This window comes from Glandiceps talaboti, chromosome 7 (genome assembly GCF_964340395.1).
Source record: "Glandiceps talaboti chromosome 7, keGlaTala1.1, whole genome shotgun sequence".
NCBI lineage: Eukaryota > Metazoa > Hemichordata > Enteropneusta > Spengelidae > Glandiceps > Glandiceps talaboti.
In genome coordinates, this window is record NC_135555.1 from 24057804 (window position 1) to 24083865 (window position 26062).

Below are 26062 nucleotides of genomic sequence, written 5' to 3' on the forward strand. Positions count from 1 at the left end.
GTAGGATGTTTTGTTTTCCAGGTTGGCAAATATCCATTATTATATTCCTTTCTGTAATTGCTTTTGTCTGGATGAAAACTTGTTGGAATAAACATTGCAAAAACCGTGGTTCCACAACTACTACACTTGTACGACCAATAAGACCAGCAGTTAACCAAAACACCGATGAAATTATTGATATACGCACCAGCAGCATTGTCAGTTTGCAAGGACAAGACAATCCAGTTGTTAATACATCCTCAGAACAATCGCCAACCCGAGTGTTGTCGTCTGCACCTCCGTTAAATAATAACAATGGTTTTCGAAGTTTTGGTGGTAATACTGGTTCAAATAGAGACGATCCGCCACCACCATACCCAAATTATATTAATAGTGAACGTGATGATCTACCGATGACACCACCTCCTTCGTATGATGAACTGTTCAGTAATAGATGACACACTCTCTTTTCAATTATTAAAGTGGCCATATGGATTAAGATTTGGTATTTATTTTTTATTTTTAATTCATAAAACTATATTATCATGGCTTACTACTTGAAAATCAATGTGAACTATATAGAACAAGTCTGTGTTTTTCACTCAATACATTGCAAAAAGGTAAAAAAAAACGTGTAAAATGTTAGTTATTGTAAGTACAATAACTTGCACATATATTATTTAATGTGTGCAATTTATTGAGTTACAAACAAGGACTTGGCATTTGTTGTTTCACATTTATTTTTTAAGTAGGAAACCATGATAACATTATTTTATAAATGAAAAATCCAAATAAATACCCAATCCTCATCCATATGGTCACTTAACTGTTTTAATATTTATAAGTAACGTTTATATTGTCATTTTGTACATAAACTTTATTATGATCACTTTCACCGATTTTTAGACTTCACTTTAAGTTGCTGTTGAAATATAGACTATTTACACATTGTTTACACAAATTCTTTATGTTTTTAAATGAAGCAGATGAATTTAAAATGAATCGTTGCGTATTGATATGGAAATAAACAAATTTATTTTTTTTCAAGTAATATCAAGCTGTGAAGAAATTCTGTAACGCTGCAACATACGACTTTGAAATGAAATGAACAGACAAATATGTCTTGTTTCCTTTATATGGGAATTCAAAATTTGTGTTCTGTAGCATGAATGTAGAAATTGATCAACTGTAAAGCATAGATGATATCTTCATTGTTTACAACCCCTGACAGTCTGCTATGCAATGAAAACTTTCTGGAAATACGTACGATGGCAAGTGTCAAACTTAAGAGACGAACGTAAGTCAAAACGGGTAAAATTATAGACATAGAGTTTAAGCTAACATCTCCCAGCTAGTGCACAATGGAATACCCAGCAAACACACGATTTATTTGTACATGTCTATCTGGAATCAATGTAACATATAAGTGTATACCATTCCCAGCAAATGAAAAGCAACATAAACTTATTTCTAATAATGTTACCGGTATATACACACGGTGGTATTTCTGATATAAAGGAAAAGAAATGTGCTCACTCAAATACAACTCTCTGACAATTATTTTGTGCTTTTGAAATTACACACGGAGTTACAAAGTTGTAAATCTGTTCGATTAGGAAGGTGTTTTGGACAACGAAAGTGATCACATTTTGTTCAGGTTAACGTTCATTGTTGTCGCTAGGGGCGCAAGCCACTTGGGTACAACGTGCGCAGCGTGCGATAATTAACATCTACCGAATGCCAACTGATTCTCTGTTAGACCAAGTTTTCTACGCGTTTGTTCTTAGAACCAATTGAAAATAAAGAGAAACGAAACGCGCCACAGTAAAAATGTTCGCGATAAGACGATGCGTCGCAAACACACGTCAACGAATAGTTAGCCCTACGTGATCGATGAGGGCGCATAGATAGTGCAAGAATATTCGAGTACAATTATGCAGTAGATGATATCGGTATACAAAACCAACAAAGCGATGTGAAACTCCGAGGACTGTAAGAGAGTCTACGATAACACATCTAGGTCAATATTGAAGGTACAAGTGCTATACCTTTATATTGTCTATATAGAACCTGTTGTGCATGCAATATCATTACATATGTAGATAGTATGTGTACATTGAAGTAGCTATCATGAGATGATATCTAAAAGTACCGTACCCGTATGTCAGAACCTCGCTAGCCAATTGCTATTAATATATAACCCTGGAGTTATCTTGCATCTGTCACAATATCACTTTACTGGTTTGATAAGGGGTGAGATCAATAGTTCAATGAAGGATAAAAAAACCTAAATTACTTCATGGGGGTGGGGGTTGAGTCATTTAGTTCTCATCCTACAAAATCGATTTTACTTTTAATGGATGTGTTCTATCCCTAAATTCAAATATTTCTTTTAAAAATGACAAATTGAGAAAGGGAAATATTATTGCGGTAAATGCATGGCACTAAAATACAGTAAAGTGTCAGCAAAAGTATAGTATTTACTCACAACATACTGGTTTTATATCCGTAGCATCTCATACTACTACATACTGATTTGAAATTGATTGTGTGGTTTGAAGCAATTTTCAATTTTGGCCAATGTAGTTAGAAGTGATGGGGATGGGGGGGGGGTCTAAGATGAGGGTATCAGTATGAACTTGTCAGAAGGGATTAATACACTTTCTATTTTGGACACTACATGTTATTGACACTACAAATCACCACATCTCATCAGATTCCAGTTTCTATTATACACTAGCATTTGTCCGGGGGCGTTTGTCCGGGGGGGGGGCGTTTGTCCTAGAACCACACTAGGTATGACCACCTAATGTTCTCTAACATACCGGTGACTTTACTCTGCATGCAATATTAATGCCCCTATACCAATGGAGATGAGATCTAAGGCCTAAGTATAAGAATTTAGTTTTTTCATCCTACATTGAACTATTGATCTCACACCTAACAAGTCTGTTTAACTGTTTTAAATGATTTATCAGTTCCTTCAACTGAAATATCGTCTATTCAAAGGTTTTATGTTGTGTGTTGTTGTTTTGTTCTTGAATGTACAGCCTAGCACATAACATGAAAGTCATGTGACATAAACAATTCAATTTCACAAAAAAAGTCACAGAACAGACTTGTCGTGTCGTGTCGTATACACTTCTATATCCTGTAATTGAGTATATTATCAATGTGACGTCACACGCAATTTCCCTGATAAAGTCGCAAAAAATATAGTTTTTGAGAAAACTGTAGTTATCCGAGACCGCCGCAGTCATTTCAGGCCGCTGTAGTATTCCTGGACCACTGTAGTGACATGAGACCGCTGTAGTAAGCTGAGAAACCATTACAGTGATATGCAACCACTATAGTAGTTATCTTAAACCGCTGTAATTATCTCTGACCACTGTAGTGAGCTGAGTCCGTTGTAGGATCCGGGATTGTAGTGAGCTGAAACCATTGCAGTTATCTGAGACGGCTGCAGTGATCTCTATTGCTATAGTGATCTGTGAACACAGTGATCTGAGACGTTTAATCTATGAGACTGTTGTGGTGATCTGAGACCGGTCTAGTGGTCTGAGACTGCTGTAGTGATCTGAGCCCAGTGCAGTGATCTCTCCGACCCAAGCGATTACTAATATATAGAAAGGTACATGTATACGGGTATGTGCCACCCAAATAGGTCACTTTTGAACGATACTACCGTGAGTTGACTTTTCATCTGACAATTCACAAATCATGGGGTCGATACCATGGGAAACGTTGACGTCTTCCTGCTTTTAATGAGATATATATACCTTGACAGCATCATAATAAATGGTTGTTTCACAATGGTTCATGTTGTGCTACGGAGCAAAGACTTGGGGAACCCTAAAACGAATGTCAACTTGAATGACAGAAAACGAATGCCATCATTTACTCTATGAAGATGATGGCTTAACACCCTTTACTACATTTAATATGTTGAATAACATCCTCTACTCTATTTTAAAAAGTGGAATGACAGCCGACTCACTATAATACATGTAAAATTGGAATGACAACATTTCCTGATTCAACGCCAATTTGAATCACATCTGGGAGTCTAGGGCACACATACTATAGACTATAGTTTCTACACTATTATACATAGTAGGAATGGACACCTACACTTCTCTAACAAACCTAAATGACCTTACTATAGTTGTTATAGTAGTGCGATTATACCACTCTATTAGGACGCTGACAATTTTGTGTGAATGAGAAACTGATTTCTTAGGACCGGACCCCTCGGTGTTCTCCCCATATATTCTAAATCCTCAAAACCTGTTTTGTTCTATTAACTTACAACATTACTATATCAAATTTACAATCACCATAAATGGTAGCCTTGATATCTTGCCAAATCTGTGAAATCATAACATCCCAGTCTTAAGTCCAAACAACAAACTCTGTTAGAAAAGAAAACTTTGTACTCAAATCCTCCTTGATGTGATTTTTAGAAGTAGACACATAGTAAAAATCGTTCTCATTTGCTGCAAATATTACTAAATCTAGATTATTAAAACCCCTACATGCACCATAGTAATGTTCAAAAACAGAGTTAATGTTGTGGACATAGTTATGTGGGCTGAACAGGTGTTGTGTTTAGGGTATATATTGTCAAAATCTAATCTTTTCTGTCTAGTATAAATGGTTATTATGACAAAGGACGAGACTGAATTAAGTCTTTTATTTGATAAATGTGTTTAATTTGGTGAAATCTAGCCATGACAATGCAACGGTGCAAATGAAACATTGCTTGCAAAATAGCCTAAAGGTAATTGACCGGATGATTTCCCCGAAAATCCCTAACAATGGGTCTTTTTGGGATTATATAGGAATAAATGTTTTGACATTGGGTTACACCCCCGTCTGGAAATTTGGGATTACTCACCCCCCTCACCCCCCCCCCCAGTAATCTGGGGTCGCTATAGTGATCTGAGACCGATCTAGTGATCTGAGAAGTTATCTCTTATTGTGAAGAGTACACGCTGTTTTGTAAAAAGAAAACTGAGTAAACGACAGTGTTGTGTGACGTATTAGTCTTTGACGCCTGTATTCTACTAAACACACTTGGACACAGTACAGAACGTGCATGTTTACAGTCTGTGCTTTTATAAACGCTCCTGCACTTACATGTAACGTCGACAGCATTGTGATGGTTGTCTATGGCAACCAAGCTGAGGTTTGTTTTAATGTTTCTCAAAGTAACACATTAAAATCAAATTTTCATTATTTGGAATTATGTAAACGGAAGATGGAGTACAACTTATTGATAGTTTTTTGCAGTTATCATCATACGCCCTTCATTTTTATGCGAGAATTTGAGATAACAACAGACAGACAGGCAGACAGGCAGACAGACAGACAGACAGACAGACAGACAGACAGACAGACAGACAGACAGGCAGACAGACAGATAGATATCCATCCATCCGTACATACATACATACATACATACATACATACATACATACATACATACATACATATACATGCATATATGCATGTATGCATCCATCCATCCATCCATCCATCCATCCATCCATCCGTACATACATACATACATACATACATACATACATACATACACACACGCGCGCGCGCACACACGCACGCACGCACGCACACACACACACACACACACACACACACACACACACACGTAGAATGGTATTGGAATATTGTGTATGTTGGTCTTCTGAATAACAGTGTACGTCACGTGATGTCTGCCTCTGGCTTTATCCGGGAATAATGACGTCACTACGAAACAAAAGTAAAACAAATAAATAAATACTGGAAGCTTAACTCGATTACGTCATGGTATATACTAGTAGTTGGAATCAGTTCAAGTATTCTAGTGTTTGGGTCCATTTTCTATTATAATTAGATAAGCTGAACGACTGGTATGGTACGAATATAGCCATAACAAAGTAGGAATTGAAAGTTGGTTTTGTAATTAAAGGTGTGTTTCGTTTACTAGTGGGTGAGTTGTTTTGATGTGACGGCACACTTGGACATCGAGATCGAACTATACTTCATCAGATATCAGATAAATCAAGTTACAAGCGTGCAATTTCTTTTTTATCAATTTTAATGTCCGTGATTTCATGGTTTGGTCCTTTCAATGTGAAATTAAACAAGCATTGACATTTGCCTGCTAATTTTATCATGGATGAATGAAAACTTCATACACGGTATAGGTTTAATGGTACATGTAAGCTGCTCACAAGGTGACCTCTATGTAATTTGTCACCCCTCAAGTGATGTGATGGGCCGTCCCGTTTGGATAACCGGGGCGTATACATACACATAGCGTACAAAGTTTAAAAGCATACGCGTCAAACGTATAGTTCACAACACTCAGTGATAATGGCGAGCAGTAAAGACGATTTAAAGGATCCCAAGTTCTGGCGTGCTGTCGTTGGCGAGCTGGTTGCAATGACGATCTTCGTCATGATCAGTATTGGATCTACGATCGGTTGGGATCCTCCGTACACACCCAGTATGGTCCAAATCGCCTTGTGTTTCGGACTGACGATCGCCACAATGGTGCAGTGCTTTGGACATGTCAGTGGAGCTAATATCAATCCGGCCGTCACATGTGCCCTGTTGGTCACTCGCAAAATTAGCGCCGTCAGAGCAATCTTCTACATTTTAGCCCAATGTGCCGGTGCTATCGCAGGAGCTGGGATTATTTATGGCGTGACACCGGCCAGTGTTCGTGGCGGACTTGGAGTCACTTCGCTCGGCAATGGCGTTTCCGTAGAGCAGGGGTTTGCAATTGAGTATCTGATAACGTTCGAGCTCGTCTTCACTGTGTTTGCCACTATAGACCCCAATAGGAAAGACCTACAGGGGTCTGCATCACTTGCTATTGGTATTTCGGTGACAATTGGTCACTTATTTGCGGTAAGTCTACAAATTATTTTAGTTTGATTGCAACATATAGCTGTTATAAATACCACTATTTCCACCGAGTTACTGATATCAACAGGTGGTTTATCAACTACATCATATCTACTCGGTGAAATGTTGATCTATTACTAAAGGACCTACTCTACTAACTGTTAGAACGTTGGCGATGGGTTCATGTTTGATAACAGGTGAACTCACAATACTGTGTTACTGCAGACACATTTGTGATGTGATATGAGAAGGGGACATTGGACTTCTGTAATCGCCAGAATTGTTTGAATTGTCTATGTTTACTTATTAATATATTTTGTGTCCTGATAGTTGACAACTGTGCCTGTCACACGAGAAAGGACAGTCTACACATACAGTGTCCCTAAATCATAAAGTGGCGAGCAACATCAGAATTTGAGGGGGAGAGGGTGTGGGGGCGTCAGCGGGGGAGGAGCGAGTGTACATATAAACTTTACTACGTACCCAGCTATACCAAAATACCACAGCCATGGTTCATACCTAGCCAATGCATCCTCAGTTCTAGTAGTGGCCTTAGAGCTTCGAAAATAATAAAAAATAATACTATTGCATTTGCAAAAGGTAAAATAATTTCAAATTATATTTAAAAACGAATAATAATAACCAGTTTTCATAGTAACAATATTGACCGTCTTTTAAAAAATAAAAAATAAAAAACAGATTGACTTCGTGATCAAAACGAACTACCTGAGAGCACCTGAATCTCCCAAGCAAACATAATTAATTATACATGTACATACTAATTAATTACACTGAGAGTGTCTACAAATGCCTTAGACTGCAGTGAATCGACAGTGTGTGCCGAGAATAAAACATCAACATTTGAAATAGAAACATTGGGGTCAAAGTTGAATGAACACGACGTCCGTTTACAAAGGAAATACGTCTATACATTGCTACACAATATATGTACGACTGAAATACGTCCACAGATAATTGGAGTTATCTGTGGCCTATGTATGCTATTTATGGCGTCAGTGGAGAGGCCCAGATGAGATACAGGACGTGTTTTACGGGGGAGGGGGTTACTCTCGCCTATTGGGTATACGTGTATGTGCCGCCAATTGGGGTGGGGTTTTCGCTCTCTGTAGTAGTCTAAAATGAGTGCTGTATGTTTAGAGATAAGGAGTAAAAAATGGGGTCTATTTTACACAATATTTTTCGATCTTGTTTGGTTTGTTTTACAGTGAGATCCTGGAAGGAATCAGTTCGGAATTACCGGGAATTCCCTTGGAATTACCCTCAGCTAATTAGCTGGTTGACATTTTCATATCGGATCGGTGATGATGTATTTTGGTCTAAAATGGGATCTTCTAAACAATTGAATGGTCTAAAATGGGGTATTGGTTTTGGTTTAAATAGTTCTAAAATGGGGTCTGGGGTTGGTAGCATTGCCCGCACACCCCTACCAGACCTGACCAGTGATACACCCCCCACCCCACCGGTGTTTTATTAATGTAGAAGCTAGCATAACCTGTAGGACCCCCCCCCCCCCTCCCCCCGGATCACTCGTAGGAACGCAAACCGTACAAAGTTGAACTTGGTTCACAAGTTACACCCAAAGCTGTCGGTGGACGGTGAGTTTGACCTTTAGGGTTTTAAGGTCTGACATGTGGTACATCTCGAGGCCTGCGGTTGGCAAATTCGACACATTTGTGATCTGTTTGAAGATTCTGTTGTAAAGTTTCATTAAGTTTGTTATTAAATTAGAAAGGCACACGACATGTTTGTGTATAAACGTGCATTGCTGTAGTTGTTGCCTTGTGTGTGTTTATTGTTAGCTCTCACTAGCCAATTCACAATTCATTCACAATTCAGTACCGTAGCCGTTATTTACGTGACAATTCCTAGCATGCGCGATTTAACTTGATGGTTCACTAATATATAGTCAAAAGTGACTGTGCACTGACTACTCGCTAAGGGTGACCTTCTTTTTGTTTCTCATCTCCAGTGGAATAGTCAGGCGGGGCGGGCGGGCGAAATAAAAAAGGGGGGGGGGGGCAAGGAAAAAAATCTGTATTTTTTCAGTTCTATTCTTTGTCCTTTCTGTCCTGCCAGTCTCTCTACAACTTCTTTTCTCTTCTCTTTATTGAATCTCTTGTTACAGGTCTCTTTCCTTCATTGTAGCAAGGTTGACAAGTCTGTAGAACAACTTTGTAAGAAGATTAACACTTATCATCCTGATGGGTGTATATCTGTAGCCATGAACTATTGTATGATTTTATCATTGACATCATTAGCAATTTTTTCAAGTTATCCAATTTGAACTTTAGTATGTAACTTTTTGAAACACTTACGTGATTGTCATCAACGTGCTAGAGGAATTTTCATTTTTATAAATCATTACTTTTATGAAAGCTTTTTCTTCAGTGTGAACTTGTCTAAATAATCCACCAGATAACATGTAAAATCTAGAACTCAGTACTCCTTTGGGATTGTATAAAAGTAATTATGTAAACATCGGTAACATGCGTGCAAGTCTTGGTTGACCTTGCAGCACAGTATACATTACGTGACTTCTGTAACTTGTAGTGTTACTAATGTTACTCTGTAATGTTACAAGACGTTGTTGCATAGTGTCGACACCGACAAATTTACATTCAAACATTCCAATGCTGAAACTATTTAAATCACCAATCAGTGCTCCTTTTGAGTCATTTTGTACAATTTTTGTAACATCCATGCCTAAAAACTGTGGTTATGACACAATTGAAGCTTGTAAGTTGTAACAAACATCGTGAGCCTATGCTACGTGTGTGTGTGTGTGTGTGTGTGTGTGTGTGTGTGTGTAACTTTTGATGTACAAGGAATAGAAATTTCTAAAAGAAAAACAAATCACGCAACCACGTAGAGCAAAATGCAGTGGAAACCATGGCAAACTTTAAAAGCAATTCTAATTACTTTGTAAATTCTCTCACCCTCGTCACACGTCACAATATGTCATGATTTAGATGACGTGTTGTCTTGTTTACGACTTAGTGAAAGGCCGTAAAAACCGCCAAAATATGTGGTAGCTCGGTTGCTGAATACCGAGATTTTGATTTACCTACTCCCGGTCATAACCCGAATGATTAGACAATTTTACTACCCAAAAATCATGACTGTATACCATAGAAAGTTCTAACCAGGGTAGCCCTTGTCGTATATTAAGGTAAATTACGTACTGCAAAATTACAGGGTCTTCTCACGAAGGTACATCGTAAAAATACAAATTTAGTACAATGTATTGTCAGTTTTATTACTATCTATTCATTGTCTGTACCCTGAACTGATAACGAAGTGGGCATCTTTATTTTTAGGACAAAATTCTGTGCAAACTTTGCGGTTGAGCAAACGACAAAGAGAGCCGCTCTTAAAATCTTGATAAAATTTACAACTAGAGCTACCACTTGAGTGGAACTGTTTGAGAATTTAACATTCATCTCTTTTGCAGTTTGGTGTTCTTAAACAATCACACCATCGGAAGCCTAGGGGTTTCATAAACCCAAGATGGTCATTGAACAAGTTGCGTACAAAATAGGATGTATGTACGGCCGCGGCCATAGTCCATAGAGTGGATGTGTTAACATCTGTGCATGTATGCACTGTCATTCAGTGAATTTCATCTTAATGGTGGTTCCATGTTTTAGCAACGAGATAAGATGGTTGACTTGCCGAGGCAGTTATTGAAATTGCAGGCCTGACCAAATTGTCAGGGGGCAGAACTTTGTTTTGGTGCAATCATTAGAAAAGTGGCTAATTTAAATAACTTTGCATGTAATTTGCATAATATATATCTACGCAATTAAATATCATAACTGTAGTTGTCTGATGATCGTGCAATGCGTGAAACTCCGAGTTACAACCAAGAAAGAGTTCCAGTACTACCAAAACTATTGCGCTCTGCCACTGCGGTATAGAGTACTGTCTTAGCAGATTGATACTCACCGAGTTATATATATATATATATATATATATATATATATATATATATATATATATATATATATATATATATATATATATATATATATATATATATATATATATATATATATATATATATATATGTATAGTAAATAGTATCAAACTCGTAGGATAGAGTGCTCGATGCTTGGGTAAGCAGGGCGGGAATAATCAAAGTAGGTTGGTTGGAACTTGAGGTGCCAAGTTCCAACCAACCTACTTTGATTATATATATATATATATATATATATATATATATATATATATATATATATATATATATATATATATATATATATAGAGACAAGAAATTTCATCTGAATATGTTATGTAAACTGTTGACATTGAATGTGCGATGCATCTCTCTTCAACACGAAACATTAATATAAACTCATTTCGTTACATTCCAATTTACGATATAAGTGTCACAATTGTGTAGGTTTTAGTATTAACCACTCGCCCCTCCCCCTCCCCCCCTCCCATGTAATGTGCAAATTGAGTGGTTGAGTAGCATATAATATAAGATGTAAACGGAGAGGGGGTGGCGACGACAGATGGAACGTCAATCCACATAGTGGTCTGAGATGGAAGCATTAACAGTTCAGATTTGGACATTACAGCTGAAATGATAACTGTGTTTTTAGTTATACATGTAGTAACCATCAATTACATAATTATAAAGTACTCCAAAATTACTTCAAATTCATATGCATTAAAAATCCAAACGGTTTTATTCCACCTTTATGCCTTGTTTTGATGCGAAACAAATACGTGTGTGGGGGTGAAATCGAGGCAACTGAATTCTTTTGACAATTATGTAAAATGTTAAAGTTTGGCATCAAACTCCTAACATAAGAGAGCCTTCAGTATTTACCAGGGGCGGAGTAATTGGGGGTGGGTCACATTTTACAAACCTGTTCTTGGGGAGGGTCATATTTTGCATTACAATGTTTGGGGGAGGGTCACATTTTACAATATGTAGTTTTGTGACCAAATTGAAGATTCAATTATTGTCAATTTGATTTGTGTGTTTAAGATGTAAAAGCACAGGGGATAGCTTACTAGTTTATCCATGGTTGACTGTTTGTCCAAAGCAAATTTTCTCGGTAACTGATCTCTCGTCCAATTGTATTTTAATTTCGATAAGAGGAGAAGACTTAAGAGTGGACAAGGCGTCTTTATTTAGTCAATAAAGAAAAGAGAGAATTACATACAGCCTCAGACTTTTAGTGGTCTGAGATACAGCTGAGAGCAAATTAGCCAGGGAAAGAAAAAATTAGTTTTAAAACTCAATGAGTGAATTGATGAATATCACACACAAAATAAGTATTATTGCACCACAAATCAATCGATCAATCATCCAACCAAATAATAAATCAATCAATGAATCGATCGATCGATCAATCAATTATATGCTCGCTGACCCCTGGAGTACTTTACATGCCAAAATAAAAACATAAAAAAAACATATATTGCAAAATGTTTGATAAAAACGATGCATTTTGTTGAGTGCACCATCTCACCTTATCACTCACACTGTCCGTGAATGTTGTTCAAATATGATGGTGATGGTAGCAGTGACGATGATGATGATGATGATGATGATGATGATGATGATGATGATGATGATGATGATGATGATGATGATGATGATGATGATGATGATGATGATGATCATGATGATGCTGATGATGATGACGATGATGACGATGACGATGACGATGATGATGATTTAGTTTTGAATGTCATAGAGAACACGGACAGTGGTACATGTACTGACTCAATTAGTACCAGTGAGTCAGATTAGAGTGACACTGATAATGGCAATACTGAAGGTGAACGTGATGATGATGATGATGATGATGATGATGATGATGATATCAGGGAACTTTTACAAGTGACCAGATCAGGCAGAGTATGCACAACATTGAAAGCACGTTTTAGATACTAACTAGATTGTGTGATTATAAGAAAAAGGTAACTAGCCAGTTTTTTACTGTGTCACTTTTATATGTACAAATATTGCTTTCTAATATAGAGTCAAAATCATTTAATTTGTATGTGTACATGTTGAATGTTGCATTATGGGAAATGTGATAATACATACTCATCAATTAGCATTATAAACAATGTCAATACATTGTTTGTAACCACAAATAATCAATTCATAGATGTACCATAAATTGACCAGAAAAAAACCCAAGGATTTCAACAAGTACGTTTTAATGGGACAGAAAGTGTATGATGCCGATTCCGTAGATGTAATCGTGATGTAGTAAACGTACACAAATAATCAACCTAGATAGGGCTAACAAACCTGGAAAGTCAAATACTTAAAGATTTTAAGAAACTACAGATCATTAGTGGTCGATTACCATCTTGAGTTTTGAGAGTTCTTTGTTTTGTATGAATATATTCAACTAATCATTTACAGATAGTAAAATTCAAAGTAACCTTGTTATAGAAAATTCAATTGTTTTCGAAATGTTGGCAACCCTGCTTGATTATGTTTCATCTCAGCATTTTCCTATTTTACATATCAAATGAAATTCACTCCTTAGGATAGATCGTAAAATGTACACAAGAAGACTTCAATGACAAGTAAAAACAAATAAACAAACAAACAAACATATAGGTATTGTCCTCTGTTAAGAAGCATATAAAGCCGAGTAAAAACGGTGAACTGTCGTCGTCAAAAGGCAGACAACTCTACAAATCGTATGCTTCCCTAACAATTTTCGCCCTTCATGTTGCCTACATAGTTACGTAATACTAAAAACATATTACAAATTACCTCTGTACGAAACCCTTTTCCTAAAACAGACCGAATACATCTTTTTATGTAAACTTGAATGTCACCTTTATTGTAAACAAAACACTGTAATTTACACCTAGTCAGATTATCGTATATATCGTGTATAGCTGAAAGAGAGACAGACAGACAGACAGACAGACAGACAGACAGACAGACAGACAGACAGACAGACACACACACACACACAGAGAGAAATGGGAGTCTGCGAGTCTGTCTGCCTGCCTGTGTCTGTGTGTCTGACCGGCAGTGTGTCCGTGTCCGTGTCCGTGTCCGTGTCCGTGTCCGTGTCTGTGGCTGTGGCTGTGTCTGTGTCTGTGTCTGTGTCTGTGTCTGTGTCTGTTTCAGACAGAGCGATGAAAGTTTGGGTTAGTTTTTAGTCTAACCTCAGACAACTGTTAGTGGTACGTCTGGGGTCTAACTTAGGATTAGAATATTCCACAATAATGTTGTGTAAAATGTAACAACTCTCCATTGGCATTCATTTTAAATCGGTTAGCGATCTTTATCTAGAATCATGTTGTCACACAAGTTCTTATAATTTAAAGTAGGTGAGGTGAACCACTGCATACAATTTTAGGGACCGTGACGCAGTATGCACACTTGCGAACACTGTACTAGGCCGTATTATAAATAAACAAAATCGATTCAAGAATGCACATACCACGCCAATCTACGAAATAACTCGCATTCTAGCCGCAGGATCGTAATTTAGAAAGGGTTTGAAAACCAAAGACAGCTATCGTCACGGTAAGGATATCAATAGGTGTGAGATTTACAAGTACGCAATTACATGACATTTATATCTAGCCATCATAAAGCGCATCGTGACGATTTAAGAGATAGTATCCATCAATTTTAAATACCCGAAGGTGATTTTCAAATTTATTGATTCGAATGTCCAGCTTTCAATAATCATTTTATAATGAATTGAAAGAAACGAAATGAAGTGAATTCGTTTTTGAAAATGACTTCATACTTTTAGTAATCAAAGACAGGCACTATAACGGGAAATAAAAAATGTTTAACGTCCACTGACGAATAACTTGAACACAAAAAATGTACATGCATAAAGATGTGTATATATATTTGCATTCTGAATTTCATTTATGACTGGAATAGAAAGTACTCATTCATACCAATGTACAGCATACTGTGTAGATGAAACAAGCCTACAGCGTACCGCGAATCCATCAAAGAATTCGAACTGAGAAGTACGCTACATCGTTATCTTTAATTAATGAAGTGTTTAAACCCCAATTAGATTATGTATACTTGTGGGCGGTTTTACACCTAAAAGGAAAACATACTGACAGTGTGTTAAAAGCGTCAAGGTTTACTAGTTACTCCCTAGTAAGGGCATAGGGGCGTGTAATATTTCATAGATTGTTAACGTTGTTTTCCAGGTCTGCAGACTGAATATAACAACCTTTTGACTATATATTCCTACCTGTAAGGAGAAACTATTTCTACTAGTATAGAGATTGATACATTTGTAGCAGTAAGATTCGTATAATATTTTCCTAAGAAAACGGCAATCTAAGCAATAATACGTGCCCCTATGAGTAAGGAATGCTTTAGTAATCACAAGGGGAGGGGACAGGGGGAAATCAGGCCCGGGCTGTCGCGTAAATATAACGCCCCCCCCCCCGATTTCGTCGTGCTAAAAAGTGCCCCTCCTTCAATTTCCCTTGAATTGTCTAAAACATGACACTCCCCTGTTAAAATATTTCAAAAAACATGGTTTGAAAAGGACACTAGTCCCAGAACCAATGTTTTTAAAGGTCTTAATCCCACCTCTGCCACCACGATGAATGTTTTAAAGGTGTTGGCTATTTTCCAACTACTGTACTACCATTGGAATTTGTGTGAAATCGGCACTGCCTGCCTGCGTTATATCTATGTTAACGCTTGGGTCTCATTGGCTGAGCTGAAGGCCAGAAAAGTAACTCCCAAACACTAGATGGGCACACTCCAAATATTGTTGAGACCGAGGTCAACATCTCCACAATTTTATCCCTAATACCTTAACAACTGTTCCCATTATAACTGACCCACCGTGACCTCTCTCCTCACACCTGACAATTGATTCACTAAATGGTTGACACTACCTAACCCTAACCTTAATCTTAACCCTAACCACAGTGCCCTTACCGATGTGACAGCAGAAGGATGCCAAATTCCCCCAGAAATGCAAAATTAGACAATGTAATGAGTCAAAGTAAAATGTTACCCTCCCCTTATCCCTTTTCCTAAAATATGGCCCTCCCCCCGAGAACCTATTTGTAAGAAGTAACCCCCCACCCCCAACCCAGTCTACCGCCCCTCCTTGTCATTACTTACTGAAGGCTGACCAAAGGTAATTACCCAATTTGATTAACATAATGGCCATGAGGAAGAGACCAGCTTTGCTTGATTTACAGCACCAAGTATAAACTAAACATAAGGGGTGAGAATGTAAAGGACAGTGCAAGTAAAGTAAATGTAAAATAGACAAATACAAAATGTAAAGCAAATCGAGATTTTAATCAGATTAATACCAACCTTACAAAAAGTACTGAATAAATCTTGACAACTGATAAAAGACGCATGTCTCCGCGTAGCGAGGGACCTCGTGGAGTCCAGAGCTGAAACCATCTTTTAGTCATGTAGTCTGGATGTCAACGTGGTCTCTAACTATACACTGTGAGTGGAAGTGTAAATGGTAACGATACTGTATACAGTATAGGAACTAGACTGTGAGTGGAGGTGTAAATGGTAACGATACTGTATAGGAACTAGACTGTGAGTGGAGGTGTAAATGGTAACGATACCATATAGGAACTAGACTGTGAGTGGAGGTGTAAATGGTAACGATACTGTATAGGATATAGACTATGTGAGTGGAGGTGTAAATGGTAACGATACTGTATAGGAACTAGACTGTGAGTGGAGGTGTAAATGGTAACGATACTGTATAGGAACTAGACTGTGAGTGGAGGTGTAAATGGTAACGATACTGTATAGGAACTAGACTAATAGTCATGTGGCTGTAGCCTGTTTACTGCGCTCTTGTACGCTATGTGTTGTAATATAGTAAAAACAATAGTTGCTATAGGTACTGCGAGCGTTATCGAAGTCAGTCAGCGCCGTAAACAGGCTATATTAGGTGGAATTCTACTTTCCAGTCTCCGGTAACAGCTCTTGAGAGAGATTTTCTGAACATAAATTAGATGCGTTCAAAATTAACAAGGGACCTGCCTCTATCGACCAGAACACGTTGAATTTGCACATAAAATGTGATCATTCACATAAAGAAGCAATCGTCGAGACTTAAACTGTATAACCTAGCTTGTGTCTCTATATTGAATATATATTTACTGAGTTCTACCATATATAGGTATTGAGGCAAGTAAGTCAAACTAACATGGACCTGGATTCAAGACCAAACTTTCACCCAAGGTTTAAATCTGTCACTCCACTACGTATGCATAAATGATATACTAATTAACAGCTGCAAATGTCTTTTTTCATATAAATAATTGAACAATTTTAGCGAATATAGCTTTACTTTTTTTTTCTTTTTTTTAAAGTCACAGTTGCAACCAGCGTTACAAATTAGAGAGACAATTTTGATATTCTCCCAGAACAAATTAAATGATTAGCAATGACAATTTAACTATACCTCTAGTTTCAAGGTCATCTAATCAGAGAATTAGCCAAGTACAAAGACAACACTACCTCCAAGTTAGCCAAGTACAAAGACAACACTACCTCCAAGTTTGCTTAACATTTGCAATTGATTAGTCTTATTTGTTATGTTTTGTATTGTAGAATTTTGTCAAATGTATTTGGTTGTTTGTGACCACTTTCAAAATATTCATGTTGTAGTTTTTAGTTTAATATTCCATTGTAAAGTCAGGATTTGTTGTTATTCTCTTTCATTGTTCTTTAGCAATGGGCCTGGGCATTGTTGTATGTACTACTAAATCTTAACTTCTTATAGTCAGTTTATTGACAATAATGTCAAATTGTTTGAACAGTCTACGGTATTGGTTAATACTTAACCCATTCTCCTGACCACAGGTGAAGATCACATCTGCGCATCTCAGTTTAAATGCATCTGCGCATCTCAGTTTAAATTCTTGCATAATTTGCATAAGATTTATCTCTCTCCCAATAATTGGTCATGAAAAATTCTACCTTAATAATTATCTTCGACTTTTTCACGTGAACACTGACCTCTGAGCTTACTCTTGACTTTTACAAATATTGTTTGAAGATTTTTGGTGTAAAGTAAGTACGTATACAATGTAGAAACAATATGTTATAAGTCTATATATAGCTATGAACATGACAACTTTGTCAGTCGCCTTTCAAACGTCACCATGATCTTGATAAAAATAACTACAATGTCGTTTATCTCTATCCGACGAACTCGATTCTTACTGTTGCGTCAATTAACAATTTATATCAAACTAAATAAGGACATGGGCTAAGCTATCATCTAAACATAATTCATTATCAAAGTTCTGCTATAGTTACCATGGAAACCAATTTAATTTTCAGATGAGTGACAGGTTGTCTATAAAGGTTACAGATTAAAAAAAGACATGTTTATTAGGTTACAAGTTATTTTGAGATTGAATCCTCAAAATATTTTTTCCCTCAAATTACAAAATATATGTCAAGTTCTTCTTCCACGAGACAGTTTGAACTGAGGATTGCATCCAAAGTCCAAAGATCGTTAGATAAATGCACCCTTCACAGGTGCAACCATCACATCAAAGTTGGTGAATGCCTTTGAACAGAAAAGTGTGGTGAAAACAGAAAAATCGCCCTCCTATTATCTATTGTGATTCAGGACAATTATGCTGTATCGAAGTGAATGACTCGGAGCACGAGCCTCTTCCCATAATATCAACAATTTTTCCATTGCAATGTGACCCAAAAGTGAGCAAGTTGTTCTTGAAATAGCATAGACGTAGCATAGCATAGACGTAGAACGAATAGAGTATATATTCCATATTTTTTGTTCAACTTCGCTCGTGCATGGTGTAAAAGACAACATCTCTGAAATTATTCTGATATGAAAATTATTTTCAAACATTCTTCTGAAACGTTGTCGTCAAAGTGAATTCGATTGTTTCTTCCACTTTTTTTCTGTTGTAATTATTAGCTTTGTACAAACAACTGATCACGAATATAATGAAACAATGAAAATAATATCAATCTGCGAAAAAAATGTGCTATCGTATGATTAAACTCTTAGTCTATCAACAATCTTGACACACTTACTTCACCAATCACATATCAGCTAATATAAATCATCATAAGACAAAATTGTATGGAAAGTTACGAATATCGGAATGCTGTGATCTTTTCATCCGTGATAATCGTATATAATCTACTCAGCTTCTGTGCATGTCACAGTGAAGGCTTCGTTGTGTTTTACAACAAACTTGACACCATTATCGTTGTAAGCAAACACGTCAAAATACTTGAAATACATGTTGATAACAATCACTCTACAAGTATTCTTTAGACTTGACTCTGGAACATAAAAATAGAAAAGATGCTGACAATTGAACTTCTTTCCGTACAGCCGAACATTTCGTTGAAATAATATTGAGGAGGGTTTACCTTTGATTTATAAGCGCGTTGTGTTCCACGACAACCATGGAGTAGCTAGCGTCAAGAGTGAGCATTTAGTCGAGACTATATAGGATTGATTGATTGACTATGACCTGGCAGTCTACTTACAAACATCACTAATGACAGAACTAACTGTAGTTAAGTAATTGTGTTAGTTGTGCCTAAGACAGCCAATTGTGTTAGTTGTACCTTAAACTACCTATTGTGTTAGTTGTACTTCGGACAACCAATTGTGTTAGTTGTATCATGGACAACCAATTTTGTTAGTTGTACCTTAAACTACCTATTTTGTTAGTTGTACCTTAAACTACCTATTGTGTTAGTTGTACTTCGGACAACCTATTGTGTTAGTTGTACTTCGGACAACCTATTGTGTTAGTTGTATCATGGACAACCAATTTTGTTAGTTGTACCTTAAACTACCTATTTTGTTAGTTGTACCTTAAACTACCTATTGTGTTAGTTGTACTTCGGACAACCTATTGTGTTAGTTGTACTTCGGACAACCTATTGTGTTAGTTGTATCATGGACAACCAATTTTGTTAGTTGTACCTTAAACTACCTATTGTGTTAGTTGTACTTCGGACAACCTATTGTGTTAGTTGTACTTCGGACAACCTATTGTGTTAGTTGTACTTCGGACAACCTATTGTGTTAGTTGTACCATGGACAACCAATTTTGTTAGTTGTACCTTAAACTACCTATTTTGTTAGTTGTACCTTAAACTACCTATTGTGTTAGTTGTACTTCGGACAACCTATTGTGTTAGTTGTACTTCGGACAACCTATTGTGTTAGTTGTACCATGGACAACCAATTGTGTTAGTTGTACATCGGACAACCTATTGTGTTAGTTGTACCTTAAACTACCTATTGTGTTAGTTGTACTTCGGACAACCCATTGTGTTAGTTGTACTTCGGACAACCAATTGTGTTAGTTGTACTTCGGACAACCTATTGTGTTAGTTGTACCTTAAACTACCTATTGTGTTAGTTGTACTTCGGACAACCTATTGTGTTAGTTGTACTTCGGACAACCAATTGTGTTAGTTGTACTTCGGACAACCTATTGTGTTAGTTGTACCTAAGACAACCTATTTTGTTAGTTGTACCTAAGACAGCCAATTGTGTTAGTTGTACCATGGACAACCAATTGTGTTAGTTGTACCTAAGACAGCCAATTGTGTTAGTTGTACCATGGACAACCAATTGTGTTAGTTGTACCTAAGACAGCCAATTGTGATAGTTGTACCTACGACAACAAATTGTGTTAGTTGTACCTCGGACAACCTATTGTGTTGTTTGTATGATATGCCATAATAGTTTCATTTAAATATTCATGCATATGTTTATCATATATGTAATAGATATGTCGAAAATACGTTTTCACGTGCAACAAGTCGAATATTCTCAACGTTATCGAATCATTAAAATATGCAATATTCAAATTTTAAAACGTGAAACGATTTCTTCAGCATGACAACTATTAATCATCACATTTTGAAAAGTTTAATCAAACGTTTATAACATGCTTTATTCAAAGTTGAGGGCACTCTATCATGTCATCACCAAAGTACAGTACACCTCTTATCAACCACCTCAACATATTTAACATGTTTAACTCCTTTATGTTGAGGGCGCTCTATTGTAGCACCACTCGTCAATATATGATTGGAGACAGACTGTGGACAGTCGCTCGCGCCTTTTTTTCCTCCGTTTTATCTGAACTCCGATCCGGCGCAACACTAGTCTAATCGCAAACTGATATCGAGGGCCGAAGGCCCGAGCGAGTCGCTCGGGCCTTCGGCCCTCGATATCAGTATGCGATTATATATAGTAGTGTTGCGCCGTTGATCGGAGTTTAGATAAGACGTAGGAAAAAAAGGCGCGAGCAACTGTCGACAGTCTAGATTGGAGAGTGTGGATAGTAACAATGTATGATTGGAGAGTCTGGATAGTAACCTTGTATGATTGGAGAGTGTGGATAGTAACAATGTATGATTGGAGAGTCTGGATAGTAACAATGTATGATTGGAGAGTCTGGATTGTAACAATGTATGATTGGAGAGTCTGGATAGTAACAATGTATGATCAGAGAGTCTGGATAGTAACAATGTATGATTGGAGAGTCTGGATAGTAACAATGTATGATTGGAGAGTCTGGATAGTAACAATGTATGATCAGAGAGTCTGGATAGTAACAATATATGATTGGAGAGTCTGGATAGTAACAATGTATGATTGGAGAGTCTGGATAGTAACAATATATGATTGGAGAGTCTGGATAGTAACAATGTATGATTGGAGAGTCTGGATAGTAACAATGTATGATTGGAGAGTCTGGATAGTAACAATGTATGATTGGAGAGTCTGGATAGTAACAATGTATGATTGGAGAGTCTGGATAGTAACAATGTATGATTGGAGAGTCTGGATAGTAACAATGTATGATCAGAGAGTCTGGATAGTAACAATATATGATTGGAGAGTCTGGATAGTAACAATGTATGATTGGAGAGTCTGGATAGTAACAATGTATGATCAGAGAGTCTGGATAGTAACAATATATGATTGGAGAGTGTGGATAGTAACAATGTATGATTGGAGAGTCTGGATAGTAACAATATATGATTGGAGAGTCTGGATTGTAACAATGTATGATTGGAGAGTCTGGATAGTAACAATGTATGATCAGAGAGTCTGGATAGTAACAATGTATGATTGGAGAGTCTGGATAGTAACAATGTATGATTGGAGAGTCTGGATAGTAACAATATATGATTGGAGAGTCTGGATAGTAACAATGTATGGTTGGAGAGTCTGGATAGTAACAATGTATGATTGGAGAGTGTGGATAGTAACAATGTATGATTGGAGAGTCTGGATTGTAACAATGTATGGTTGGAGAGTCTGGATAGTAACAATGTATGATTGGAGAGTCTGGATAGTAACAATATATGATTGGAGAGTCTGGATTGTAACAATGTATGGTTGGAGAGTCTGGATTGTAACAATGTATGATTGGAGAGTCTGGATAGTAACAATGTATGATTGGAGAGTCTGGATAGTAACAATATATGATTGGAGAGTGTGGATAGTAACAATGTATGATTGGAGAGTGTGGATAGTAACAATGTATGATTGGAGAGTCTGGATAGTAACAATGTATGATTGGAGAGTGTGGATAGTAACAATATATGATTGGAGAGTGTGGATAGTAACAATGTATGATTGGAGAGTCTGGATTGTAACAATGTATGATTGGAGAGTCTGGATAGTAACAGTCTAGATTGGAGAGTCTGGATAGTAACAATGTATGATTGGAGAGTCTGGATAGTAACAGTCTAGATTGGAGAGTCTGGATAGTAACAATATATGATTGGAGAGTCTGGATAGTAACAATATATGATTGGAGAGTCTGGATAGTAACAATGTATGATTGGAGAGTCTGGATTGTAACAATGTATGATTGGAGAGTCTGGATAGTAACAATGTATGATTGGAGAGTCTGGGTAGTAACAGTCTAGATTGGAGAGTCTGGATAGTAACAATGTATGATTGGAGAGTCTGGATAGTAACAATGTATGATTGGAGAGTCTGGATAGTAACAATGTATGATTGGAGAGTCTGGGTAGTAACAATGTATGATCAGAGAGTCTGGATAGTAACAATATATGATTGGAGAGTGTGGATAGTAACAATGTATGATTGGAGAGTGTGGATAGTAACAATGTATGATCGGAGAGTCTGGATAGTAGCAATGTATGATTGGAGAGTCTGGATTGTAACCTTGTATGATCGGAGAGTCTGGATAGTAACAATGTATGATTGGAGAGTCTGGATAGTAACAATGTATGATTGGAGAGTGTGGATAGTAACAATGTATGATTGGAGAGTGTGGATAGTAACAATGTATGATTGGAGAGTCTGGATAGTAACAATGTATGATCAGAGAGTCTGGATAGTAACAATGTATGATTGGAGAGTGTGGATAGTAACAATGTATGATTGGAGAGTCTGGATAGTAACAATATATGATTGGAGAGTCTGGATAGTAACAATGTACGATTGGAGAGTCTGGATAGTAACAATATATGATTGGAGAGTCTGGATAGTAACAATGTATGATTGGAGAGTCTGGATAGTAACAATGTATGATTGGAGAGTCTGGATAGTAACAATATATGATTGGAGAGTCTGGATAGTAACAATGTATGATTGGAGAGTCTGGATAGTAACAATGTATGATTGGAGAGTCTGGATAGTAACAATGTATGATTGGAGAGTCTGGATAGTAACAATATATGATTGGAGAGTCTGGATAGTAACAATGTATGATTGGAGAGTCTGGATAGTAACAATGTATGATTGGAGAGTCTGGATAGTAACAATGTATGATTGGAGAGTGTGGATAGTAACAATGTATGATCGGAGAGTCTGGATAGTAACAATGTATGATTGGAGAGTCTGGATAGTAACAATGTATGATCAGAGAGTCTGGATAGTAACAGTCTAGATTGGAGAGTCTGGATAGTAACAATGTATGATTGGAGAGTCTGGATAGTAACAATATATGATTGGAGAGTCTGGATAGTAACAATATATGATTGGAGAGTCTGGATAGTAACAATGTATGATCAGAGAGTCTGGATAGTAACAGTCTAGATTGGAGAGTCTGGATAGTAACAATATATGATTGGAGAGTGTGGATAGTAACAATGTATGATTGGAGAGTCTGGATAGTAACAATATATGATTGGAGAGTCTGGATAGTAACAATGTATGATTGGAGAGTCTGGATTGTAACAATATATGATTGGAGAGTCTGGATAGTAACAATGTATGATCAGAGAGTCTGGATAGTAACAATGTATGAGTGGAGAGTCTGGATAGTAACAGTCTAGATTGGAGAGTCTGGATAGTAACAATGTATGATTGGAGAGTCTGGATAGTAACAGTCTAGATTGGAGAGTCTGGATAGTAACAATGTATGATTGGAGAGTCTGGATAGTAACAATATATGATTGGAGAGTCTGGATAGTAACAATATATGATTGGAGAGTCTGGATAGTAACAATGTATGATTGGAGAGTCTGGGTAGTAACAATGTATGATTGGAGAGTCTGGATAGTAACAATGTATGATTGGAGAGTCTGGATAGTAACAGTCTAGATTGGAGAGTCTGGATAGTAACAATATATGATTGGAGAGTCTGGATAGTAACAATGTATGATTGGAGAGTCTGGATTGTAACAATGTATGATTGGAGAGTCTGGATTGTAACAATGTATGATTGGAGAGTCTGGATTGTAACAATGTATGATTGGAGAGTCTGGATTGTAACAATGTATGATTGGAGAGTCTGGATAGTAACAATATATGATTGGAGAGTCTGGATAGTAACAATATATGATTGGAGAGTCTGGATAGTAACAATATATGATTGGAGAGTCTGGATAGTAACAATGTATGATTGGAGAGTCTGGATAGTAACAATGTATAATTGGAGAATCTGGATAGTAACAATGTATAATTGGAGAGTCTGGATAGTAACAATGTATGATTGGAGAGTCTGGATAGTAGCAATGTATAATTGGAGAATCTGGATAGTAACAAAGTATGATCCATATTGTTATTTCAACTGAGACATACTTAATAGAACACCATTTTTTCAAACTCCGTACACGTTGTAACACTGTAGAGAACGTGCAAAATTACTTTCCTCATTTATCGACGATGTTTTCTTATCTATTTCAGATACAATACACCGGTGCCAGTATGAATTCAGCACGTACTTTTGGACCATCGGTAATAATGAATTCCTGGGAGGACCACTGGGTGAGTCAGGATGTACCATTATTTCGAAGGGGACTTTGTTGAAATGTGTTGGAAAGGGATATTGTGACTGTAGAGGAGCATAAAATATCAAATATTATAATGAAATGGTATTAACATAACGATAACCACCAACAACAACCCCAGCCCATCTAGTCGTCAGCTTCGTCGTCAACAACAACAACACTCACACTCACACTACCACCACCACCACCACCACAACAGCACACAACTCCAATACCGTCAACCTCATCAACACCACCCTCCCACCCTCCCACCAACACTGTCATCACAACCAACATCACCACTGCCATCTTCTGGACCACTACTACTACCACCACCACCACCACCACCACCACAGACAATGAGTACAATGAGCACCACCACCACTACCTACACTAACATCAACAACACCACCATCACCATCACCACCACCACCACCACCACCATGATCACCAGCGTCATCGTCATCATTGACATCATTAACAACAACAACAACAAAGCACCCGTATGTCAGACTATCATAACAATTTACAAAGCTATAACAATAAACATATCATTTGTTTTTTCTTGAAGATTTACTGGGCTGGACCTATTCTTGGAGGTATCACAGCTGGCATTGCTTACGAGTATCTGTTTGCCGCCAAGACAACTAAGGATACTATCAGTCACTGTCTGTTGTCCAGTCGTGACGCAGAAGAACTCGTGGAAGAAAAGGTCTCCACTGTATAAATGTATACTAATAGTAAACAACGTAAACGGTGGTCTTCATTGTGTATAAATTTAACGAAACTCACCCGAAGACAACGAGGAACAAATGCATCCATCAATGCATATATACAAGTTATAACAAATTGTAATTACTAGTACCTGACAATCGGTAACGGTAAACCCTTGGGTAAGCC

General features: G+C 37.2%; 1 protein-coding gene across 1 annotated transcript; it reads left to right on the top strand.

Annotated features, from left to right (window-relative positions):
• Positions 1-6354: 6354 nt before the first annotated feature.
• Positions 6355-25889, top strand: LOC144438120 (aquaporin-4-like). The gene is made up of 3 exons (XM_078127149.1): positions 6355-6894; positions 25080-25160; positions 25734-25889. Exons 1-3 carry the CDS (start codon positions 6355-6357, stop codon positions 25887-25889), a joined length of 777 nt encoding a protein of 258 aa, XP_077983275.1.
• The last annotated feature ends 173 nt before the right edge of the window (positions 25890-26062 follow it).